This window comes from Hypanus sabinus, chromosome 11, assembly GCF_030144855.1.
Source record: "Hypanus sabinus isolate sHypSab1 chromosome 11, sHypSab1.hap1, whole genome shotgun sequence".
Lineage (NCBI taxonomy): Eukaryota > Metazoa > Chordata > Chondrichthyes > Myliobatiformes > Dasyatidae > Hypanus > Hypanus sabinus.
In genome coordinates this window covers 17,536,954-17,557,651 of record NC_082716.1, presented here as the reverse complement: position 1 = coordinate 17,557,651, position 20,698 = coordinate 17,536,954, and the positions used below count along the sequence as shown (strand labels likewise).

General features: G+C 43.1%; 1 protein-coding gene across 6 annotated transcripts in view; it reads left to right on the top strand.

Moving 5' to 3' along the window:
* Positions 1-20,698, top strand: part of LOC132401724 (kynurenine--oxoglutarate transaminase 3-like) — a 167,922-nt gene that overhangs the window by 88,309 nt on the left and 58,915 nt on the right. For all 6 annotated transcript variants that reach the window (XM_059983849.1, XM_059983848.1, XM_059983844.1 and 3 more), the window contains one exon: positions 20,050-20,236. In XM_059983849.1, coding sequence (XP_059839832.1) covers positions 20,050-20,236 — 187 coding nt within the window. The remainder of the gene's footprint in view (positions 1-20,049; positions 20,237-20,698) is intronic.

The following is a 20,698-nucleotide window of genomic DNA, read 5'->3' as shown; positions in this document are numbered from 1 at the left end:
TTGGAACAGGGTCATATTACATCATATGAAAATATTGAATAAATGGTCTCCATATCTTTTCAAATTTAATAGAAGTATCAAATATACCACTTCTAATTTTTTCTAAATTTAAACATAACATAGTTTGAGAAAGCCAATGAAATACAGTGGGAGGATTAATTTCCTTCCAATTCAGCAAAATAGATCTTCTAGCCATCAGAGTGAGAAATGCAATCATTCGACAGGCGGAAGAAGATAAATGAAGTAAGTCCATCACTGGTAAACCAAAAATTGCGGTAATAGGGTGGGGTTGTAAATCGATGTTCAATACCACAGAGATAATATCAAAAATAACTTTCCAATATTTTTTCAAAAGCGCAGTTTCAAATTGACATCTATCACAAATAGGATTTATATAAGAATAAAAATGAGCTAATTTATCCTTGGACACATGAGCCCTATGTACGACCTTAAATTGTATTAATGAATGTTTGGCACATATAGAAGATGTATTAACTAATTGAAGAATTCTATCCCAATTCTCAATAGGAATAATAAGATTAAGCTCTCTTTCCCAATCATTTTTGGTCTTATAAAGGGGCTCTGAACGTATCTTCATAATTATATTATAAATGTAACGTTCTCCTTTGCGTGTAACTGATAACGTCGAATTCAACGTCGAGATAAACCACATTCAATGAGAACCAGATCGCAGTAAGATTAACCATTTACTGTTCACTCTTCACATTAACATATGGTGAAAACTGTTGATAAAACAATACAAGATTGATACAGTATTTGTTCCCTCCTTAATATCACATTTCAAGTGTAAATACTTGCAAAGGTGACTATAACTACATTACACTAAGGTGCAGTATACAGGGAGAGTTTACCTGCTCCATTGACTACTTTAAATACACTTCCATGCAAACTATCCGCGACTCTTTAACTAACGAAAGCATAAACATTATCTACCGTCGTTACTTCTAACAGGATCGGCATTAACATCTTAGTTCAATATATCGATTATCTATTAACTTACAGCGTTGCTCTCACTGTGATTTCTCATGCCTGCAAACAACTTCTGCTCAGGTGAGCCTCGTGGAAAGCCCCCACCCTCGCGCTAATTTCAAACCGGTGTTTTCCCACTAGACGCGGCGAAACCGGATGTGACGTCATCGCATGCCGATATATTTTACATGCAATGAATATACTTTAAACACTTCTAATTCTAACTAGAAAATACTATTGAATGAATTACTAAGCGAAAATATTATAAACTAAATAACTGTCGTAAAGACAGCACACTCCCCGCTTGACCTTCGTAAGGTCACAATGAGCAGAGTACAAACTTAGTCTCTTAATCAGTCATTGGGTAGAAGTAGAATAACTTCTGTAACTGGCCTTTGGTAAATTTTCACATCGCCTTGGTTGGTAGTCTTCAATTCGATCTTCCTGACATGTCCATCCTCGCTAGGGAATGTAGCAGTGATTCTGGCCGTTGGCCAGCTGTTGCGGGTGGCTTGCTTGTCCCTGAGCAGGACTAAGTCTCCAACTCGAAGATTCCTGCGGGGTTCTGTCCACTTTTGTCTCTGTTGCAACAAAGGTAGATATTTTTGTCTCCAGCGAGGCCAGAACTGATTTGCCAGAGCCTGGACTTGTCTCCATTGCTTTGTGTACAAATCCTTGTCTGAGAAGTCTCCTGGTGGAGGAGGTGCTCCTGCCTTCTGCGTAAGGAGCGTTGATGGCGAAAGTATAAAGGGGTTTTCTGGGTCAGAAGACACAGGTAGGAATGATTGTGCGTTTATAATGGCTGTGACCTCTGCCATTAGGGTGCACAGTACCTCGTGGGCCAATCGGGTGCGTTGCTGCATCTCAGGTTTCCTTTTCCGGGTTTTCCGTAAGGACGTGAACTGTTTGACTGCCTGCTCTTTGTTATCTGGTGAGCGCTGGCGTGGTTCTCTGAAAGGCAATGGGGCAACCCCATTATTTGCTTCATCTCTGAAGACCTTGGTGTCTTTGGGTTTTAAAGAAATGGTATCTTGAGCTGATTGTGCAAGTTTGCTTCCGTGCTCGGTTCGAACGAAAACTGACTGACCTAGCGTCTCGTCGGTTACTTTACGCTTGGTAATGTCTTGTTCTGCTTCTTTAGGGTACACCTCAGTGAGGCAGATCTTGGAACAAGAACGGCTTGACTGAGTTTGACCGCAAACTTCTGTACAGTTCGAGCTGACAATTGTTGTCCTGGAGTGAACCTCTCCCTCCCCGCCGTCCTGTTGTGGGGGTGAAGGAGCGTTGTCGGTTCTTTCATTCTTGACTTCATCACAGAGCCGTGAGGGTAAATTTCCTTCCTCGTATGGATGTGATGCAATCGTGACTCTCTGAGGTTCCTCGTAGCTGGGGAAGTTATCGAATACGTATGGAGAGGGGAGATGAACCTGCCTGTCTATTTGAGACTGTACATAGTCGCTTGTGCGTTCCAGTCTGGTCCTTTCTAAAGTAGATCTTACTGCGGTCAGATCACACGACCCTTCAGCTTCTTCCATGTACTTTGCTTCCGCCATGGCAGCTTCTTCTTCTCTTTCTAGCTGCAGCACTTGCAACTCTGTCGATATTTTTGCCATTTCCAACTGGATTTTGGCTTCTCGGGCGGCCGCTTCGGCTTCTCTGGCAGCCGCTTCGGCTTCTCTGGCAGCCTTTTCTTTCTGGATTTCGGCTTCTCGGGCGGCCGCTTCGGCTTCTCTGGCAGCCTTTTCTTTTTCAAAACTGCTTCTTGTCTGGCGTAACGCAGTCGCACCTTGGCGGCTTCTGCCTTGGCTCTTGCCTGTGTGGACTTACTTGATGTCGTTCTACTGCCTTGTCGCTGGCAGCCATCGACTTGATCCCGGATCGAGCTGACATTGCAGCACTTGAAACACCTGATAATGCCGCTTTTTCACTGTAACGTTCTCCTTTGCGTGTAACTGATAACGTCGAATTCAACGTCGAGATAAACCACATTCAATGAGAACCAGATCGCAGTAAGATTAACCATTTACTGTTCACTCTTCACATTAACATATGGTGAAAACTGTTGATAAAACAATACAAGATTGATACAGTATTTGTTCCCTCCTTAATATCACATTTCAAGTGTAAATACTTGCAAAGGTGACTATAACTACATTACACTAAGGTGCAGTATACAGGGAGAGTTTACCTGCTCCATTGACTACTTTAAATACACTTCCATGCAAACTATCCGCGACTCTTTAACTAACGAAAGCATAAACATTATCTACCGTCGTTACTTCTAACAGGATCGGCATTAACATCTTAGTTCAATATATCGATTATCTATTAACTTACAGCGTTGCTCTCACTGTGATTTCTCATGCCTGCAAACAACTTCTGCTCAGGTGAGCCTCGTGGAAAGCCCCCACCCTCGCGCTAATTTCAAACCGGTGTTTTCCCACAAGACAAACTCTCCAAATTCAAACAAACTCTCCAAAATATCTGAAGGCACAAAATTTGGAAATGTAGGAAGTACAGTACTTAAAAAAATGCCTAATCTGTAAACATCTAAAAAAATGAAATCTAGGCAAATTATATTTATTAGATAATTGCTCAAAAGACATAAAACAATTGTCCAAAAATAAATCAGAAAATCTTAGTAATCCCTTAGTTTTCCAAGCCGAATAAGCTTGATTTATAATTGAAGGGTGGAAAAAGCAATTAGATACAATAGGAATATTTAAAACGAATTGAGTCAACCCGAAAAAATTCCAAAATTGAAACCATATACGTATAGTATGTTTAACTATCGGGTTGTCAATTCGTTTCGGCAATTTAGAAAGAGCAAAAGGGAGAGAAGTCCCTAAAATAGAACCCAGAGCATAACCTGATACCGATTTAATTTCCAAACTCACCCAATGAGACCCGAAAGATCCATCCCAGTCTTTCAACCAACATAACAAATATCTAATATTAAGTGCCCAATAATAAAATCTGAAATTAGGTAATGCTAACCCACCTTCCTTCTTTGTCTTCTGTAAATATATTTTACCTAACCTGGGATTTTTATTCTGCCATATATATGAGGAAATTTTTGAATCAACATTAGTAAAAAAAAGATTTCGGAATAAAAATTGGTACCGCTTGAAAAATATATAAAAACTTAGGTAAAATAACCATCTTAATAGCATTAATCCTACCTATCAGAGATAAAGATAATGGTGACCACTTAGTAAACAAGCCTTTAATCTGATCAATTAAGGGTAAAAAATTAAACCTAAATAAATCTTTATGGTTTTTTGTGATTTTAATCCCTAAGTAAATAAAAGAGTCATTAACTAATTTAAAAGGTAAATTTCCATAAATTGGGACCTGTCTATTCAAAGGAAACAATTCACTCTTATTAAGATTTAACTTATACCCAGAAAACTCACTAAATTGAGCCAATAATGATAGATTTCTCAGGGTTAGAAATGAATAATAATAAATCATCTGCATACAAAGATAACTTATGAATATCTGTCCCACGATTAATACCCGAGAAGCATAGTTCCATTGTTCAGCATAGACAAGTTGGGCTGAATGGCCTGTTCCCAAGTTTTATTACTCTAGAACTATGTTTTTTTTAAAAAAAGTACTCGAGTCACGTGGGCTTAGAAAAATACAACACACTGTGATAATTGGAATCAATATAGCTAAGTACAGTGGACAGCATGGGTATGATGGGCTGAAGGACCTTTTTCTATTATGTACAACACTGACTCTATGACAGGGGTTCCCAACTTGGGGTCCACCCCCCCCCCCCAATCCCACCTCAGCTAATGATAAGGGTCCATGGCATAAACAAGGTTGAGAGCCCCTGGTCTGTGACAACGCAGCATTTATTTAGTGTCCTGGTGAGATAGTATTTGGAAGACTATGTGCAGGTCTGGTCTCCATAGTCACTCTTCTCAGGAAGGATGCCTTTACGATGAAGAGAGTTTAATGAAGATCCACCAGGTGGATTTCTGACATGGGAATTTTGTCCTTTGAAGGGAAATTACTCAGGTTGTGCCTGTATTTTTTCAGTTTTCTAGAATCAGTGTATAACAGACTTGAAGGGTTTGATGGAATAGATAGGAACCAGAGGTCATGGTCTTAGCTTAAAGATGAGAACCAACCTCGCTGTTCAAAGGATAGTAAACTGTTAGAATTCTCTACCAAGAACTCTAGTGAGTTCTTGGTCACTGAGTATATTCAAGATGGTTGTCAATAGACTTAGATATCCAGGAAATCAAAGGATATCAGGATAATACAACCACTACTTCACTGCACTGAGAGATCGTCTGTGGTCTTTCAGTCCTGGTTGCCTCTTTATAGGAAGGATGTAGAAGCTGTAGAGAGGGTGCAGAGGAGATGTATCAGGATGCTGCCTGGATTAGAGAGCATGGCTCATGAGGATAGATTGAACGAGCTGGGACTTTTGTCTTTGGAGCGAAGGACAATAAGAGGTGTATAAGATGGTAAGTGGATAGACAGAGACATATTCTCCAGAATGGAAATGCCTAATACCATAGTGCCCAATTTTAAGGTGATTGGAGGAAAGTATAGGGGGATGTATAAGTTATTTACATAGAGAGCAGCAGGTCCATGGGTGCCAGGGGTAATGGTAGAGAGAGAGATATGTTAGGGACATTTAAGAAACTCTTAGATGGGCACATGGATGATAGAAAAATGGAGGGTTATGTAGGAGGGAAGGACTAGATTAATTTTAGTAGGTTAGATCGTCAGCACAACATTGTGGGCCAATGGCCTTTACTGTGCTGTTGTGTACTATAGTTTACATATTATCTATGTTCTAATTCATTGGAATAGCTTAGTCTAGCTTCTACTTCTTATTGATCGTCAGTCTATATCTTCAGCCACAATTCCCTGATGTGAGACTTGAACCCACAACCTAGAGGCATCAAACAAGCCGTGGCACTTGTTGAAAAATTTTGCAGCTTCAAGCCTGACTGTAATTACAGGCTCTGGCCATGCGATGGTGCTGCAGCACCACCTTGTGATCCCCTGCTTTGTCTGCAAGGTGGGTGGGTGTCTGTTTTGGGTTCTACTTTGAGGTAAGCAGTTGTGGTGGAAGTATTGCTTAAAACCCTCTTATGGTTGCTCAGAAAATATTCTTAATTCCTCCTTTAATCTGGACTATGCAAGATCTTCTGTGACATAAGAGATTCTGCAGATGCTGGAAATCTTAAGCAACAAAAAATCCTGGGGGACTCAGAAGGTCAGGCAGCATCTACAGAGGGAAATTAACAGTTAACGTTTTGGATCTACACCCTTCTTCTGGATTGGAAAGGAAAAGGACAGAATGCCGTATATTAAAGAAAAGGCAGGGAAGAGAGCAGCAGAGATCAGAGGGGAAATCATAAACACAAAAGATTCTATGAATGCTGAAAATCTTGAGCTATACTCACAGATGCAGGAGGAACTCAGCAAGTCAGGCAGCATCTATGGAGGGGAATGAACAGTTGAAGGCCCGAGACTCTTCTCGAGGACTGGAAAGGAGGGAGAAGGAGAAGATGGGAGGAGAGGAGTACAAGCTGGCAGATAATAGGTGAGGAAGAATGTGGGTGGGTGGGGTAAGGAGATATAGGGAGAAGCTGGGAGTTGATAAGTGGAAGAGGTCAGGGCTGAAGAAGGAGGAATCGGACCATGGATTGTGGAAGAAAGGGAAGGAAGAGGGACAGCAGAGGAGTGTGATGGGCAGGTGAGGAGAAGGGAAAGGAGTGAGTGGGGAATGGAAAAATACAGAAGGGGAAGAGAAGAAATTGCTGGGTGTTAGAGTAATCAATGATCATGCCATCAGGGGCGGAGTATAACGTGTTGCTCCTCCAACCTGAGCCTGACTTCATCGTGGCAGTGGGCCGACATGTCAGAGTGAAATGGCTGGCTACTGGGAAGACTTGTCTTTTGTGGTGAATGAAGCAAAGGAGCTTGAGGCTGCACCAGGTACAGTACTTGATACCAAAAGACTTAAGGATGAGGTGTCACATCACCTAGAAGGAGGACGGTGAGAAAGGATCTCACATAGCTCCTGTCGAAGAGAGGAGAAAACCTTTCTCGGGGTAGGCCAACCTTGATGAGGTTTCACAGTGAAGTAGCAAAACGGAGACGCAGTAGATTTTTCTTCTGTGAACTAGACCAGATCTGTTTGTACCAATTGAACTCTTTATTCTCATCCATACTCCTGGCCAAAGCAAGAGAGCTTGTGATTTGCAAACTCCCCAAAGCCAGTTACCAGTTGTACTGACAACCCCACCTAAGTGGTTTGAAAACTCTGATTACCTGACAAAACAGATGGATGTTGGATCCACTTGTTCACAGATTTCTACATCACTCTTGCCTCTGGCTGTATGGCTTTTAAGGTGGCATGGTGGCACAGTGGTTAGTGATTGGAACATCAAGGTTCAATTCCAGTGCTGTCTATATACCACATGTGACTGTATGGGTTTCCTCTGGGTAGTCCAGTTTCCTGCCACATTGCACAAGACGTATGGGTTAGGTTAGTAAGTTATGGGCCTGCCACGTTAGCACTGGAAATTTGGCAACACCTGCGGACTGTTCCCGGCACATCTTCGGGCCGTGGTGGTTGTTGATGCTCGTGATGCGTTTCACTGTATGCCTCAATGTTTCGAAGAACATGTGATAAACAAGACTGATCTTTAAATCTTTCTCTTGAGCAGAAATGACAAACAGTTGACATTCATCAGGACTGATGAAGAGTCTGGATTCCAAAACGTCAACTGTATTTTTCCGCCACAGATGCTACCTAACCTGCTGAGTTCCTCCAGCACTCTGCGTGTGTTACTGGAGGTCGAGGTTGACTTTCTACAGTCATAGGTTACCTTTACCTACCACATGTCCAAACAGCAACAGAGATTAAAGTCTGGGACTGCATATTAAATTCAAGATTCAAGAGAGTTTAATGTAATTTTCAATGCACAAATGTAAAGGAGAACAAAATAGTTGTTATTCTGGATCCAATGCAGCACAAAAATAACATAACACAATCATTAAAGAAAACACAATAAATATAAATGTGTAAGATAGCTTATATACATAGACTGATTATATGTCCATAAAGTGATGCTAGGCACAGGATGTGTTTATACATAAGGTGGCTGATGGAAAATGATGAAGTAGTGGTGGTTGGGGGTGTGGAGGCATGGGTTAGTGAGTGGAGGTGTTGATCAGCCTTACTGCTTAGGGACAGTAACTTGTTGAGTCTGGTTATCCTAGTGTGGATGCTATGTAGCCTCCCCGATGGGAGTGGGCAAACAGTCCATGAGCTGGGTGGGTGGGCTCCTTCATGATGTTATTGGCCCCTTTTCAATACTTTTCCGTACTTAGGTCCCTGATGGTGGGTTGGCTGGTGCCGGTGAAGCAATGGGCAGTTTTGACTACCTGTTGTGGAATCTCTCTTTCCGCCACAGAGCAGTTTCCATATCAAGCAGTGATGCGGCTTGTAAGAGTACTGTCTAGAAAGGCACAAGTGTTGATGTGCGTTGTCCAGCTCTCTTCAGCCTCCTCAGAAAGTAGCAGTTGGTGAGCTTTCATGATTGTGTAGAATGTGTTCTGGGGTGCACTCGGGGTGTGCAGTTTGAAAAGGCTCTACGTTTCTACTGCTGTGTTGTGCGTTTTCTCTACCTAAAAACTCTGCCATGGGGATTCCCTCAAATTAGGATCAGAATAAAAGATGGCATTAAAAGATGATTACTGACATTGGCTTTGTTTATGTTGATTTCTTTCTAACATCCGGTGACTCTCCGCAGAGAACAGTTCTGCATGTGGCCCCTCCCCCCACCCTGTGCATTGTAGGCAGGACAGTGATTGGGAGCAGACCACCTCAGTGGCTTCTGGAGCCACGTGACAAGAGAACGGTGGAGAGAGCGAGTTAAATCTCAGCCCTCCTGTAGGATGAGGGGAGGGGCTGTGCTTCATCGGTAATGCCTTCATAGATGGGCGGAATGGCCTTGTACCATCTTTCATTCAGTTCAGGATATTGCTGACACATCCCATACCCTGTAAACATCAGCCCTGGTGGGAACTGAGTTCTTGCTGTATTTCCAACTGCTAAACTGATGGGATTACGGTCAGTTCTGAGGAATGGAACCATGCAGTGGACCTGTACAGAAAACAGCCCTAGAAATGAGAAGTGGTCAATTCTTTACATTCTGGAAGAGTTTCTGCAGTTTGGAGGGGTGACATGGTAGTGAAGTGGTTAGCACAATGCTTTACAATACAGGCAACCTGAGTTCAAATCCTGATGCTGCCTGTAAGGAGTTTGTATGTTCTCCCCTTGATCGCGTGGGTTTCCTCCTGGTGTCCAGTTTCCTCCCGCAGTCCAAAGACGTGCTGGTTAGTGGGTTAATGTGACCCATTGTTAGGCTAGAATTAAATTGGCAGATTGCTGGTTGGCGTGGCTCGAATGGCTGAAAGGGCCTGCTTCACGCTGTACCTGAATAAATACATCTAAACCCACCATTCAAAATCAGGAAGCCAGGCTAGAGGCGAAGGACGGACCAGTGTTCAGCTTGCTGTTCATCGAGGTTTACTCGTCTCTGTGCTGGACTGTGGCTTGTGGCCTGAATCGGCTTCATGGCCACGGACTCACATCTGTGAACTTCAGCTCTGAGTGTTATTTGCTTACTTTTATTGTTTGAATGACTTATTTTTCCTTCTGTGCGTTCGATGTTTGACAGTCTTTTTTTTTAATTTGTTCTGTTGGGGCTCTTTTGTGGCGACCTGTAAGGAGACAAATCTCTAGATTGTATAAAGAAAATGTACTTTGATCTTTTGGGAAAGAAAAAAAACGGAATTAGAGATCATTAGATCACTGTCAGTGGTGGAGTTAATGATGGACTATGATTCAAAGTTCAAATTAATTTCATTATCAGAATACGTGTACTACCCGGAGATTCATTCGGGCGGCTGTGGACAATGGGTCCGGAGCTCCCCCAGGTTCTAAGTGGATATGGTCTGGTCCCAGTGCCGGTTGATGAGAGTAGGCAGTTTAAATGGTTCTGCACATACTAGATGGGCTGAAGGTCCTGTTTCTTTGCTGTACTATACTGTGCTGTACTGTTTCTCTGCTATAACTCTAAATTCTGAGAACATGAGTTGTGGAGCCCTTGGGTTGTGGAATCAGTTCAGAGTTGAGGTGAGTGACGTTATCCATGCTGGTACACAAACATGATGTTTGCAGAATAGTAATTGTTCCTGAACCGGAAGTTATGAGGGTATAGATGGGGTGAATGCTTGCAGGCTTTTCCCCCTTGGGTAGGTTATAGGCCACTCTTAAGGGTGGAGCAGCAGCACATCTTATTCCACTTGGGTAGCCTCCAACATGATAGTATTTCTCTAACTCCTGTAATTCCTTCCCCTTCTTGCTTTTTCCATTTCCCATTCTGGCTCCCTTCTTACCCCTACTCTTCTCCTTACCTTACCTGCCTATCAGCATGTTCCAGTGTTTTTCCACTCTCCTCCCCAATCAGATTCTTCCTTTTTCAACTCTGACTTTTCTACCTATTATCTCCCAGCTTCTCAATTCATACCCCCTCTCCCACCCACCTTCCCCTTCACCTGGTGTCACCTATCACCTGCCAGCATGCACACCTTCCCCTTCTCCCACTTCTCATTCTGACTTCTTGCCCCCCTTCCTTTCCAGTCTTGATGATGGATCTCAGCCTGAAACATCACCTGTTTATTCCTCTCTGTAGATGCTGCCTGGCCTGCTGTTCCTCCAGCATTTTGTGCATTGCTCAATTTCCAGCATCTCTGTTGAAGGTGAAAGGTGAAAAGCTCAAAGGGAACCAGAGGGAGAACTTCTTTACTCAGAGGGTGGTGTAAATGTGGGACAAGCTGCCAGCAGAAATGGTAATTGGAGGCTCCGTTGTATCATTTAAGAGAAGTTTGGATAGGTACATGGATGGGAAGGGTCGATGGTCTGGGTGTGAGTTGATGGGGCTAGGCCAGGGGTCGGCAACGTTTACCACTGAAAGAGCCAATATGGACCCATTTCCCACAGAAAAGAAAACACTGGGAGCCACAAAACCCGTTTGACATTTAAAATGAGATAACACTGCATACAACGGTTTTTTTTGCCTTTATGCTATGTATAAACAAACTATAATGTGTTGCATTTATGAAATTGATGAACTCCTGCCTGCAGAGAAAACGAAATTTCATTTCTGCATGCAACAAAAACATTTTGAACTCCGAAAAAAAGACGTTGGGTTGAAGGTTACTCCATAGTTAGCCTACCTTGGATCAAAGAATTAAAAGAAAGCACCCTCTGGCGGGTGTCAGGCATTGGCAGTGGTGATAAAATAATAGCGATAATAGTGATAAAAAACACGTTGTAGCAGTGTAGCGCTACACGCAGCGCTAAAATAAAGACTCTGCAGTCAAAGGTAACTTTATTCGAACTAAACAGCCTTGCTTTAAAGCCTCCCTCAACCCGTCCCCGTGGGCGCGGATGCTCCAAAAGACACGTACTCACAAACTCCCGTAGGCTATCTTTCTTAGCCGGAACGGTGGCTAATTGTGAGCCGGTTCGGATGTGCCAGGAAATGGGGTCTCCACAACATTTTTAGATTGTACAAGATCACCATAATCTTCAAATTTCGAATTACATTTCAAAAACTAACAAACCACGGGGAGCCGCAGCACAGAGATGAAAGAGCCGCATGCGGCTCCGGAGCCGCGGGTTGCCGACCTCTGGGCTAGGCAGAAAACCGGGTTGGTGATGACTAGATGACTCCATGACTCTATTGAGAATTGCCTAATTTATGCTCTATATTTGTGTATGTGAAAAGCATACAAATTTAACCCTAAAAATGGTCATCAACAAACCTGACACTATCAGAGAATCTTTGCTGGCTCAGCCTGTCAGGAGTTTAACGCAAGGACTGGTGAAGCCGAAGTGCGCAGATGCATTAACAGAAGCTGAATAAGGGGGGAGGAAATGAAAAGTTATGGAAAGGGATGAGAGAAATGAATGGAAGGTAAGTACTTGCAGGACTTTGGCTTGTTGAGGTAAAGGCCTGTTTGTCAAGTCAAATTATTGAGTGTGTGCACAAGTACAGTGAGGTACAGGTGCAATGAAAATCTTACCAGCAGCAGCAGTTTCCTGCACAGAGGTGTGGAAAACCCACAGGACATAAATTATACAAGACAGTGGGGGATAAAGCAATAATGTGGCAGAAAGAAACATAAATATAAACAAGTGCACGGCTGTTACAGAGAATAGTGCAGCTCAACATAAATACATGGGATTCTGCAGTTACAGGCAGTCCCCGGGTTACGTATGAGTTCTGTTCCTGAGTCCGTCTTTAAGTCAGATTTGTACGTAAGTCAGAACAAGTACATCCGGTATTGTTTAACGTGAGTTAGTCAAACGTTTGTCTCAGTATATAGCATATATTTTACCTTTCTATGCATATAAAACACTTAAGAAACATATGTATTCCAATAATTAAACCACTGCGTTGCTTATTAATAATTGTAGCTTTCATCGGGGCAGGGCCTTTCACATACTCCATTATTCTCACTTTATCCTTTAAGATTGTTCTGATCGTTGACTGACTGTAGCCTAACGCTTTTCCAATGACCGATGGCATTTCACCTGTTTCCGATCGCTTTATTATTTCCACTTTATTTTCAATCGCGATTGCTTCCCGTCAATGGAACAGAAACACTGCGGGCGGTGGGTCCCGAGGTCTGGTGGGTCCTAAGGACCACCGCACTGAATTCCCTAGGTTCGAAAGTTCACCGCACTGAGACAGGTTAAATGGGACAAGTGGGGGCTGTAATCCTCCACAATATTCCAAGTGGGAATTTAAACTGGAGGTGGCAGTGTTTTTTTTTAATGAGGTCGAGTTGTGAGCTTCACATCAACCCGGCACAGATGGTAGGGGTGTCACTGGATCGACATTAACCCAGCACGGGAGCGGTCTGTCACTAAATTGAACTCTGGAACCTCCATTCTCGAGCCCAGCGCTGATCTCACTGCACCACCAGTCGACCAGAATGGGGGGGGGGGGGCAGGGGCAGGGTGAATCTTGCTAAGAAAAATTTAAGCCAAATAACAAAGTTATATACTCAACACAGTGTCAACGGCAACGACTTAAAATGGTGGACAGCGTTGCGATCTGACTTAAAATGACGGAGAACGTTCTGCTTCCTCGGTTCTTAAGTACAAGTTGTCCATAAGTTGGACATTCGTAACTCGGGGACTACCTGTACTGGAAATCCAGAGCAATACACACAAAGTGCTGGAGGAACTCTACAGGCCGGGCAGCATCTATGGAAATGAATAGAGTGGATATTTCAGGCCCAGACCCTTCTTCAGGACTGGAAAGGAAGGGGAAAAGATACCAGAATGAAAAAGGTGGGGCAGGGGAAGGAGGACTAAGTTAGAAGGACCATGGAGGAAAATTGGGGACCACTAACAAAGAGAAAGGGAAGAAGGAAATGCACCAAGGGTAGGTGATAGGTGAGTGAGGAGAAGAAGTAGGAGGCCAGAGGGGGAATAGAAAGACAGGGATAGAAGAGGGGGGAAAAATGTTTATTGGAAGGAGAAATTGATACTTGTGCCATCAGGTCAGAGCTACCCAGACAGAAAACAAGGTGTTGTTCCTCCAGCCTGAGAGTGGCCTCAACATGGCAAAAGAAGAGGCAATGGTCTAACATAGTGGAAAGGGAATAGGAATTAAAATGGTTGGTCACCAGCAAATTGTGTTTTTGATGGATGGAATGGAGGTGCTTGACAAAGCAGTCTCCCAATTTATGTAGATTCTCACCAGATTAGGATCACTGGATACGATAGACAACCCCAACAGATTCACAGATTGCCTCGCCTGGAAGGACTGTTTGCAGCCTTGATTGGAGGTAAGGGAGGAGCTGAATGGGCAGGTGTAGCATTTCTGACCCATGCAGAGATGCATGCAAGGAGGAAGGTTAGTGGGGAAGGACGCAGGAAGAAGGGAATCACGGAGGGAGTGATCCCTGCAAAAGGTAAAGATGTGTTTGGTGGTAGGATCCCGTTAAAGATGGCAGAAGTCGCAGAGAATGATGCATTGGATGCAGAGGCTCATGGGGTGGTAGGTGAGGACAAGAGGAACTCTGTCCCTGTTAAGGCTGAAATAAGGTGAGTGCCAATGTCTGGGTAATGGAGGAGATGCGACTGAAAGCGGCATCAATGGTGGAGGAAGGGAAGTCCCATTCTTTGAAGAAGGAGGACATCTCTGATGTCCTGGAAAGGAAAGCCTCGTCCTGGGAGCAGATGCAGCAGAAATGAAGGGACTACGGAAAGGGAAAGGCATTTTTACGGGAGACGCTGGGGATGAGATGGGTTTATTAAAAAAAATGTCGAGAGACAGTTTGTCTCCAGAGATGGAAACAGAGATTGAGAAAGGGGAGGGAAGTGTCAGAAAGGAATCAAATGAACTTAAGGGGAGAATGAAGTTAGAGGCAATGTTGATGAAATTGGTGAACTCAGTGTGGGTGCAGGAAGCAGCCACTTATCTCTGACATCTTAAACACAAGAGCTTCTGCAGATACGAGGAAATCTGCAGATGCTGGAAGTTCAAGCAACACACACAAAATGCTGCCTGGCCTGCTGCGTTCCACCAGCATTTTTTGCAGATGCTGGAAATCCAGAGTAACAAAGAGAAAAGCCCTAGCTTTCTCGGCCCATCCCCATTGTCTAATCCAGGAAGCATCCAGGTAAATCCCCTTTGCACCCTCTCTGAAGCAAACGAGGTAACCAGAACTGAACCCTGACCCTAATGGAGGCCAACACACTGTATCAGATCTGTGGCATTCAAGTCTGGTGGCTCAGGTCTGTACAAGAAAATGTGATCTGCAGAGGGCTATTTCAAGAGCTAAAGAACAATTCCAAGTGAGGTTGGAGGCACCATCGTATGCACGTCACCTCTGGCAGAGTTTGCTAGCCATTACCTCCTACAAAGCAAAGCCCAACATTATAAATGGCAGTGATGCTTCACTACCGGACGAGCTCAACGCCTTTTATGCTCGCTTTGAAAGGGAGAATAAAACTACAGTGGTGAGGATCCCTGCAGCACCCGGTAACCCTGTAATCTCTCTCTCGGAGACCAACATCAGGCTGTCTTTCAGGAGGGTGAACCCTCACAAGGAGGCAGGTCCACTAGAGTACCTGGTAAGGCTCTGAAAACTTGTGCCAACCAACTGATGGGAATATTCAAAGATATTTTCAATCTCATAGCAACAGTTGAAAGTTCCCACATTCTTCAAAAGAGCAACAATTGTACCAGTACCAAAGCGGGGCAGTGTGAACCACCTTAACAACCGTCATCCAATCGCACTCACTGTTGTGGTGATGAAATGCTTTGAAAGGTTGGTGTTGGCCAGAATCAACTCCTGCCTCAGCAAGGACTTAGACCCACTGCAGTTTGCCTATCGCTACAATAGGGCTAAAGCTGATACAATCTCACGGCTCTCTACTCGGTCTTGGGTCACTTTATGTTATTGGCTACCTTTTTAAGGTAAGTCATTACCTTCTTAATGACTTTATCTTCTGTTGATTTTTAAAAGCTTCTCAATCCCCTAACTTCCCACTAATTTTTGCTCCATTATATGCTCTCCCTTTGGTTTTTATGCTGACTTTGACTTGCCTAGTTAGCTATGGTTGTGTCATCTTTCATTTAGAGTATTTCTTCCTCTTTGCAATGTCTATATCCTGTGCCTTCCGAATAGCTTCCAGAAATTCCTGTCATCCCTGCCAGTGTTCTTTTACCATCAGTTTTGACCAACTCCTCTCTCATGTCTCTGTAATTCCCTTTACTCCATTATAATACTGATACATCTGACTTTTGCTTCTCCTCAAATTTCAGGGTGAATTTGACCATATTATGATCACTTTCCCCTAAGGGTTCATTTACCTTACGCTCTCTAATCAATTCTGGTTCTTTACATGGCACCCAATCCAGAATAGCTGATCCTCTAGTGGGCTCAACCATTAACGTATATGTGTGTATATATACCATAAGACCGAGGAGTAGTATTAAACCATCTGGCCGTTTGAGTCTGCGCCATCATTCAATCATGGCTGATCCTTTTTCTGCCCTCCTCAGCACTTCTCTCACGTCTTCTCCCTGTAACCTTTGATGCCATGGCCAATCAAGAACCTATCAAGTTTTGCCTTAAATACACCCAACATTCTGCCTTCCACAGCTGCCTGTGGTAATAAATTCCACAAATTCACCACCTTCTGGCTCAAGAAATTTCTCTGCACCCCTGTTTTAAATGGAAATCCCTCCATCCAGAGGTTATGCCCTCTTGTCCTAGACCACCCCCCTACCCCCACCATGGGAAACATCCTTTCCACATCTACTCTGTCTAGGCTTTCAACATTCAAAAGGTTTCAATGGAATCTCACCCCTACTATCCTAAATCTCAGTGAGTACAGACAAGAGCTATCAATTGTTCTTTGTGTGATAATCCTTTCATTCCTGGAATCATCCTTGTGAACCTCCTCTGAACCCCCTCCAATGCCAGCACATCTTCTTAAATAATCAAAGAGCTGTTCACAACACTCAAGGTGAGGCTTCACCAGTGCCTTATAAAGCCTCAGCATCACGTCCCTGTTTTTGTACTTTAGACTTCTTGAAATGAATGCTATCATATTTGTTCTCCTCGCCACCGACTACCTGCAAGTTAATCTTCAAGGTGTTCTTCACAAGGACTCCCAAGTCCCTTTGCATCTCAGATTTTTGGATTTTCTCCCCATTTAGAAAATAGTCTGCACATTTACTTCTTCTACCAAAGTGCATTACCGTGTGTTTTCCAACATTGTATTTTATTTGCCCTTTTCCTCCCATTCTCCTGATCTATCTAAGTCCTTCTGAAGCCTACCTATTTCCTCAACACTACCTGCCCCTTGACCAATCCTCGTATCATCTGCAAATTTGGCAACAAAGCTATCTATTTCATCATCTAAGTCATTGATATACAGCATAAAAAGAAGTGGTTCCAATACCAACTCCTGCGGAACATCACTAGTCACTGGCAGCCAACCAGAGAAAGATCCTTTTATTCCAACTCGCTGCCTCCTACCAATCAGCCGATGCTCTAAACATGCCACTAACTTTCCTGTAATACCATGGGCTCTTAACTTGGTAAGCAGCCTCATGAGTGGCACCTTGTCAAAGGCCTTCTGAAAGTCAAAATATACAACATACACTTCATTCCATTTATCTATCCTACTTGCAATCACCTCAAAGAATTCCAACAGGTTTGTCAGGTAAGATTTTCCCTTAAGGAAACCATGCTGACTTCGTCTTACCTTGTCCTGCATCACTATGCCAGAGTCCAGTGATTTTTAGAAGATCATTACTAATGCCTCCACAATCTCTACCACTACCTGTTTCAGAACCCATGGGTGCAAGTCATCTAGTCTGGGAGACTTCTGTGCCCTTAGGTCTTTGAGATTTTTGGGCACATTCTCCCTTGGAATAATAACTGCACTCATTTCTGTTCCCCTGCACTCTTCAACATCTGGCACACTACTAGTGTCTTCCACAATGAAGACTGATGCAGAATACTCATTTAGTTCATCTGCCATCTCCTTGTCCCCCATTATTATTTCTCCAGCCTCATTTTCTAGTGGTCCTATGTCTACTCTCATCTCTTTTATTTTTTACTTATAAAAGCTTTCTCTATCCACTTTGATATTATTTGCTAGCTTGCTTTCATATTTCATCTTTTCCCTCCTAATGTTTCTTTTAGTTGCTCTCTCTAGGTTTTTAAAAGCTTCCCAATCCTCTGTCTTACCACAATTTTTTGTGTTGTTTTATGCCCTTTCATTTGCTTTTACTTTAACTTTGACTTCCTTTGTCAGCCACAGTTGTACTATTTTCTATTTTTTTTGTTTTTGGAATACATCGATCCAGCATCATCATTTTTCCCAGAAGTTCACACCATTGCGGCTCTGCTGTCATCACTGCCAGTATTTCCTTACAATTTACTTTGGCCAACTCCTCTTTCATACCATTGTTATTTCCTTTACTCCACGGAAATACTGCTATCAGACTTTACTTTCGCCCTATCAAATTTCAAGTTGAACTCAATCATACTATGATCACAGTCTACTAAGGATTCCATTACCTTAAGCTCCCTAATCGCCTCCAGTCCATTTCATAACACCTGTGCTGTCTTTACGACAGTTATTTAGTTTATAATATTTTCGCTTAGTAATTCATTTGTTAGCATTTTCTAGTTAGAATTAGAAGTGTTTAAAGTATATTCATTGCATGTAAAATATATCGGTATGCGATGACGTCACATCCGGTTTCGCCGCGTCCTGTGGGAAAATACCGGTTTGAAATTAACGCGAGGGTGGGGGCTCACCACGAGGCACACCTGAGCAGAAGTTGTTTTGCAAGCATTAGAAATCACAGTGAGAGTAACGCTGTAAGTTAATAGATAATCGATATATTGAACTAAGATGTTAACGCCGATCCTGTTAAAAGTAACGACGGTCGATAGTGTTTATGTTTTCGTTAGTTAAAGAGTTGCGGATAGTTTGCATTGAAGTGTATTTAAAGTAGTCACTGGCGCAGGTAAACTCTGCCTGTATACTGCACCTTAGTGTAATGTAGTTAAAGTCACCTTTACAAGTATTTACAATTGAAATGTGATATTAAGGAAGGAACAAATACTGTATCAATCTTGTATTGTTTTATCAACAGTTTTCACCATATGTTAATGTGAAGAGTGAACAGTAAATGGTTAATCTTACTGCGATCTGGTTTCATTGACTGTGGTTTATCTCGATGTTGAATTTGGCGTTATTAGTACACCCGAAGGAGAACGTTACAACACCCATTGTACAGTCGATCCCCTGGTAGGCTCAATGACAAACTGCTTTAAAAAGCCATCTCATAGGCTTTCAACAAATTCAATCCTTGGGAGCCTTTACCAACCTGATTTTCCCAATCTACCTGAATGTTAAAATCTCCCATGACTGTCATAGCATTGCCCTTTTGACACGTCTTTTCCCTTTCCCGTTGTAATCTGTAGTACACATCCCAACTACTGTTTGGGGGCATGTGTATAATGGGCATCAGGGTCCTTTTACCCTTGCGGTTTCTGCACTCAATCCACAAAGATTCAACATCTTCTGATCCTATGTCACATCTTTCTAATGATTTGATGCCATTCTTTACCACACTACCCTGTCTACCTACCTTCCTTTCCCCCCGATATAACTTATAACCTTGAACATTCTGCTCCCAACTACAACCATACTTCAGCCATGATTCACTGATGGCCACAACATCATACCTGGCCATCTATAATAGTACAAGATCATCCAACTTATTTCTTACACTCCATGCATTGAGATATAATACTTTAAGTACTGTATTTGCTACCATTTTTGATTTTGCATCCCTAATGCACTGATACTTACCCTGCTAGCTGCAATTTAGTCCTATCATCTCCCTGCCCTTCCTGACACTGTAATTCAGGTTTTTTCTACGTATATTATGTATTGCATTGTACCACTGCTGCAAAGTTAACAAATTTTATGAGATCTGCCGGTGGTATTAAACCTGATTCAGACTGTACACCTTCTTAACCACCTTATCAACTTGCACTTCAACTTCTAGGGTTCAATGGAAATGGATCCAAGAAACCCTTTTCCTCCCCACTACTAAGACACTCGTTACTAACCCTGTACTTTGCCTTCAAGTTCAATCTTCCAAAGTGAGTCGCTTCACACTTTCCTGGGTTGATCTCTATCTGTCACTTCTCAGCTCAGCTCTGCATCCCATCAATGTCCCGTTGTAACCTATGACAACCTTCTACACCACCCATAACATCACTAACCTTGGTGTCATCTGCAAAATTATCAACACACCCTTCACCCCCTCTTCCAAGCTATTTAAAGTGGATCCATTGAGGTGGATTCCAAGCAATTAGCTAATAAGACGTAAGCTTTTGTTTGGAAAACCGTTAAGGACATTGAGGTTTCTGCTGTCTTTTGCCACCCAGGAGGCTGTTGCTCAAGGAATTCAGAAGGAATACAGCCGCTTGAAGGAGCAGGATTGCTATTTCACGTCATTGGTCCGCGAGCTGGAACTCAAGCGGAGTCGCATGGCGGAGCTTCTCCTTGCCTGCGGGATGAGGCCAGTCATTCCCGAAGGAGGATACTTCATGATTGCCGATGTTTCTGGTAAAAGTAAGTGTTTTAAAGATTAGCTTTATTGGTCACGGGTACAACGAAACATACAGTGACGTGCACTTCTTTTGTCAAATCAAATCAGCGAGGATTCTGCTGTAGGCCGCTATGCTTCCAGCACCCACCCAGTTTGCCCACTCCACATTGACCCTAACCATACGACCTAGTGTGCCCACTCCACATTGACCCTAACCATACGACCCAGTGTGCCCACTCCACATTGACACTAACCGTACGACCCAGTGTGCCTACTCCACATTGACTCTAACCGTACGACCCAGTGTGCCCACTCCACATTGACCCTAACTGTACGACCCAGTGTGCCCACTCCACATTGACTCTAACCGTACAGCCCAGTGTGCCTACTCCACATTGACTCTAACCGTACGACCCAGTGTGCCCACTCCACATTGACTCTAACCGTACGACCCAGTGTGCCCACTCCACATTGACTCTAACCGT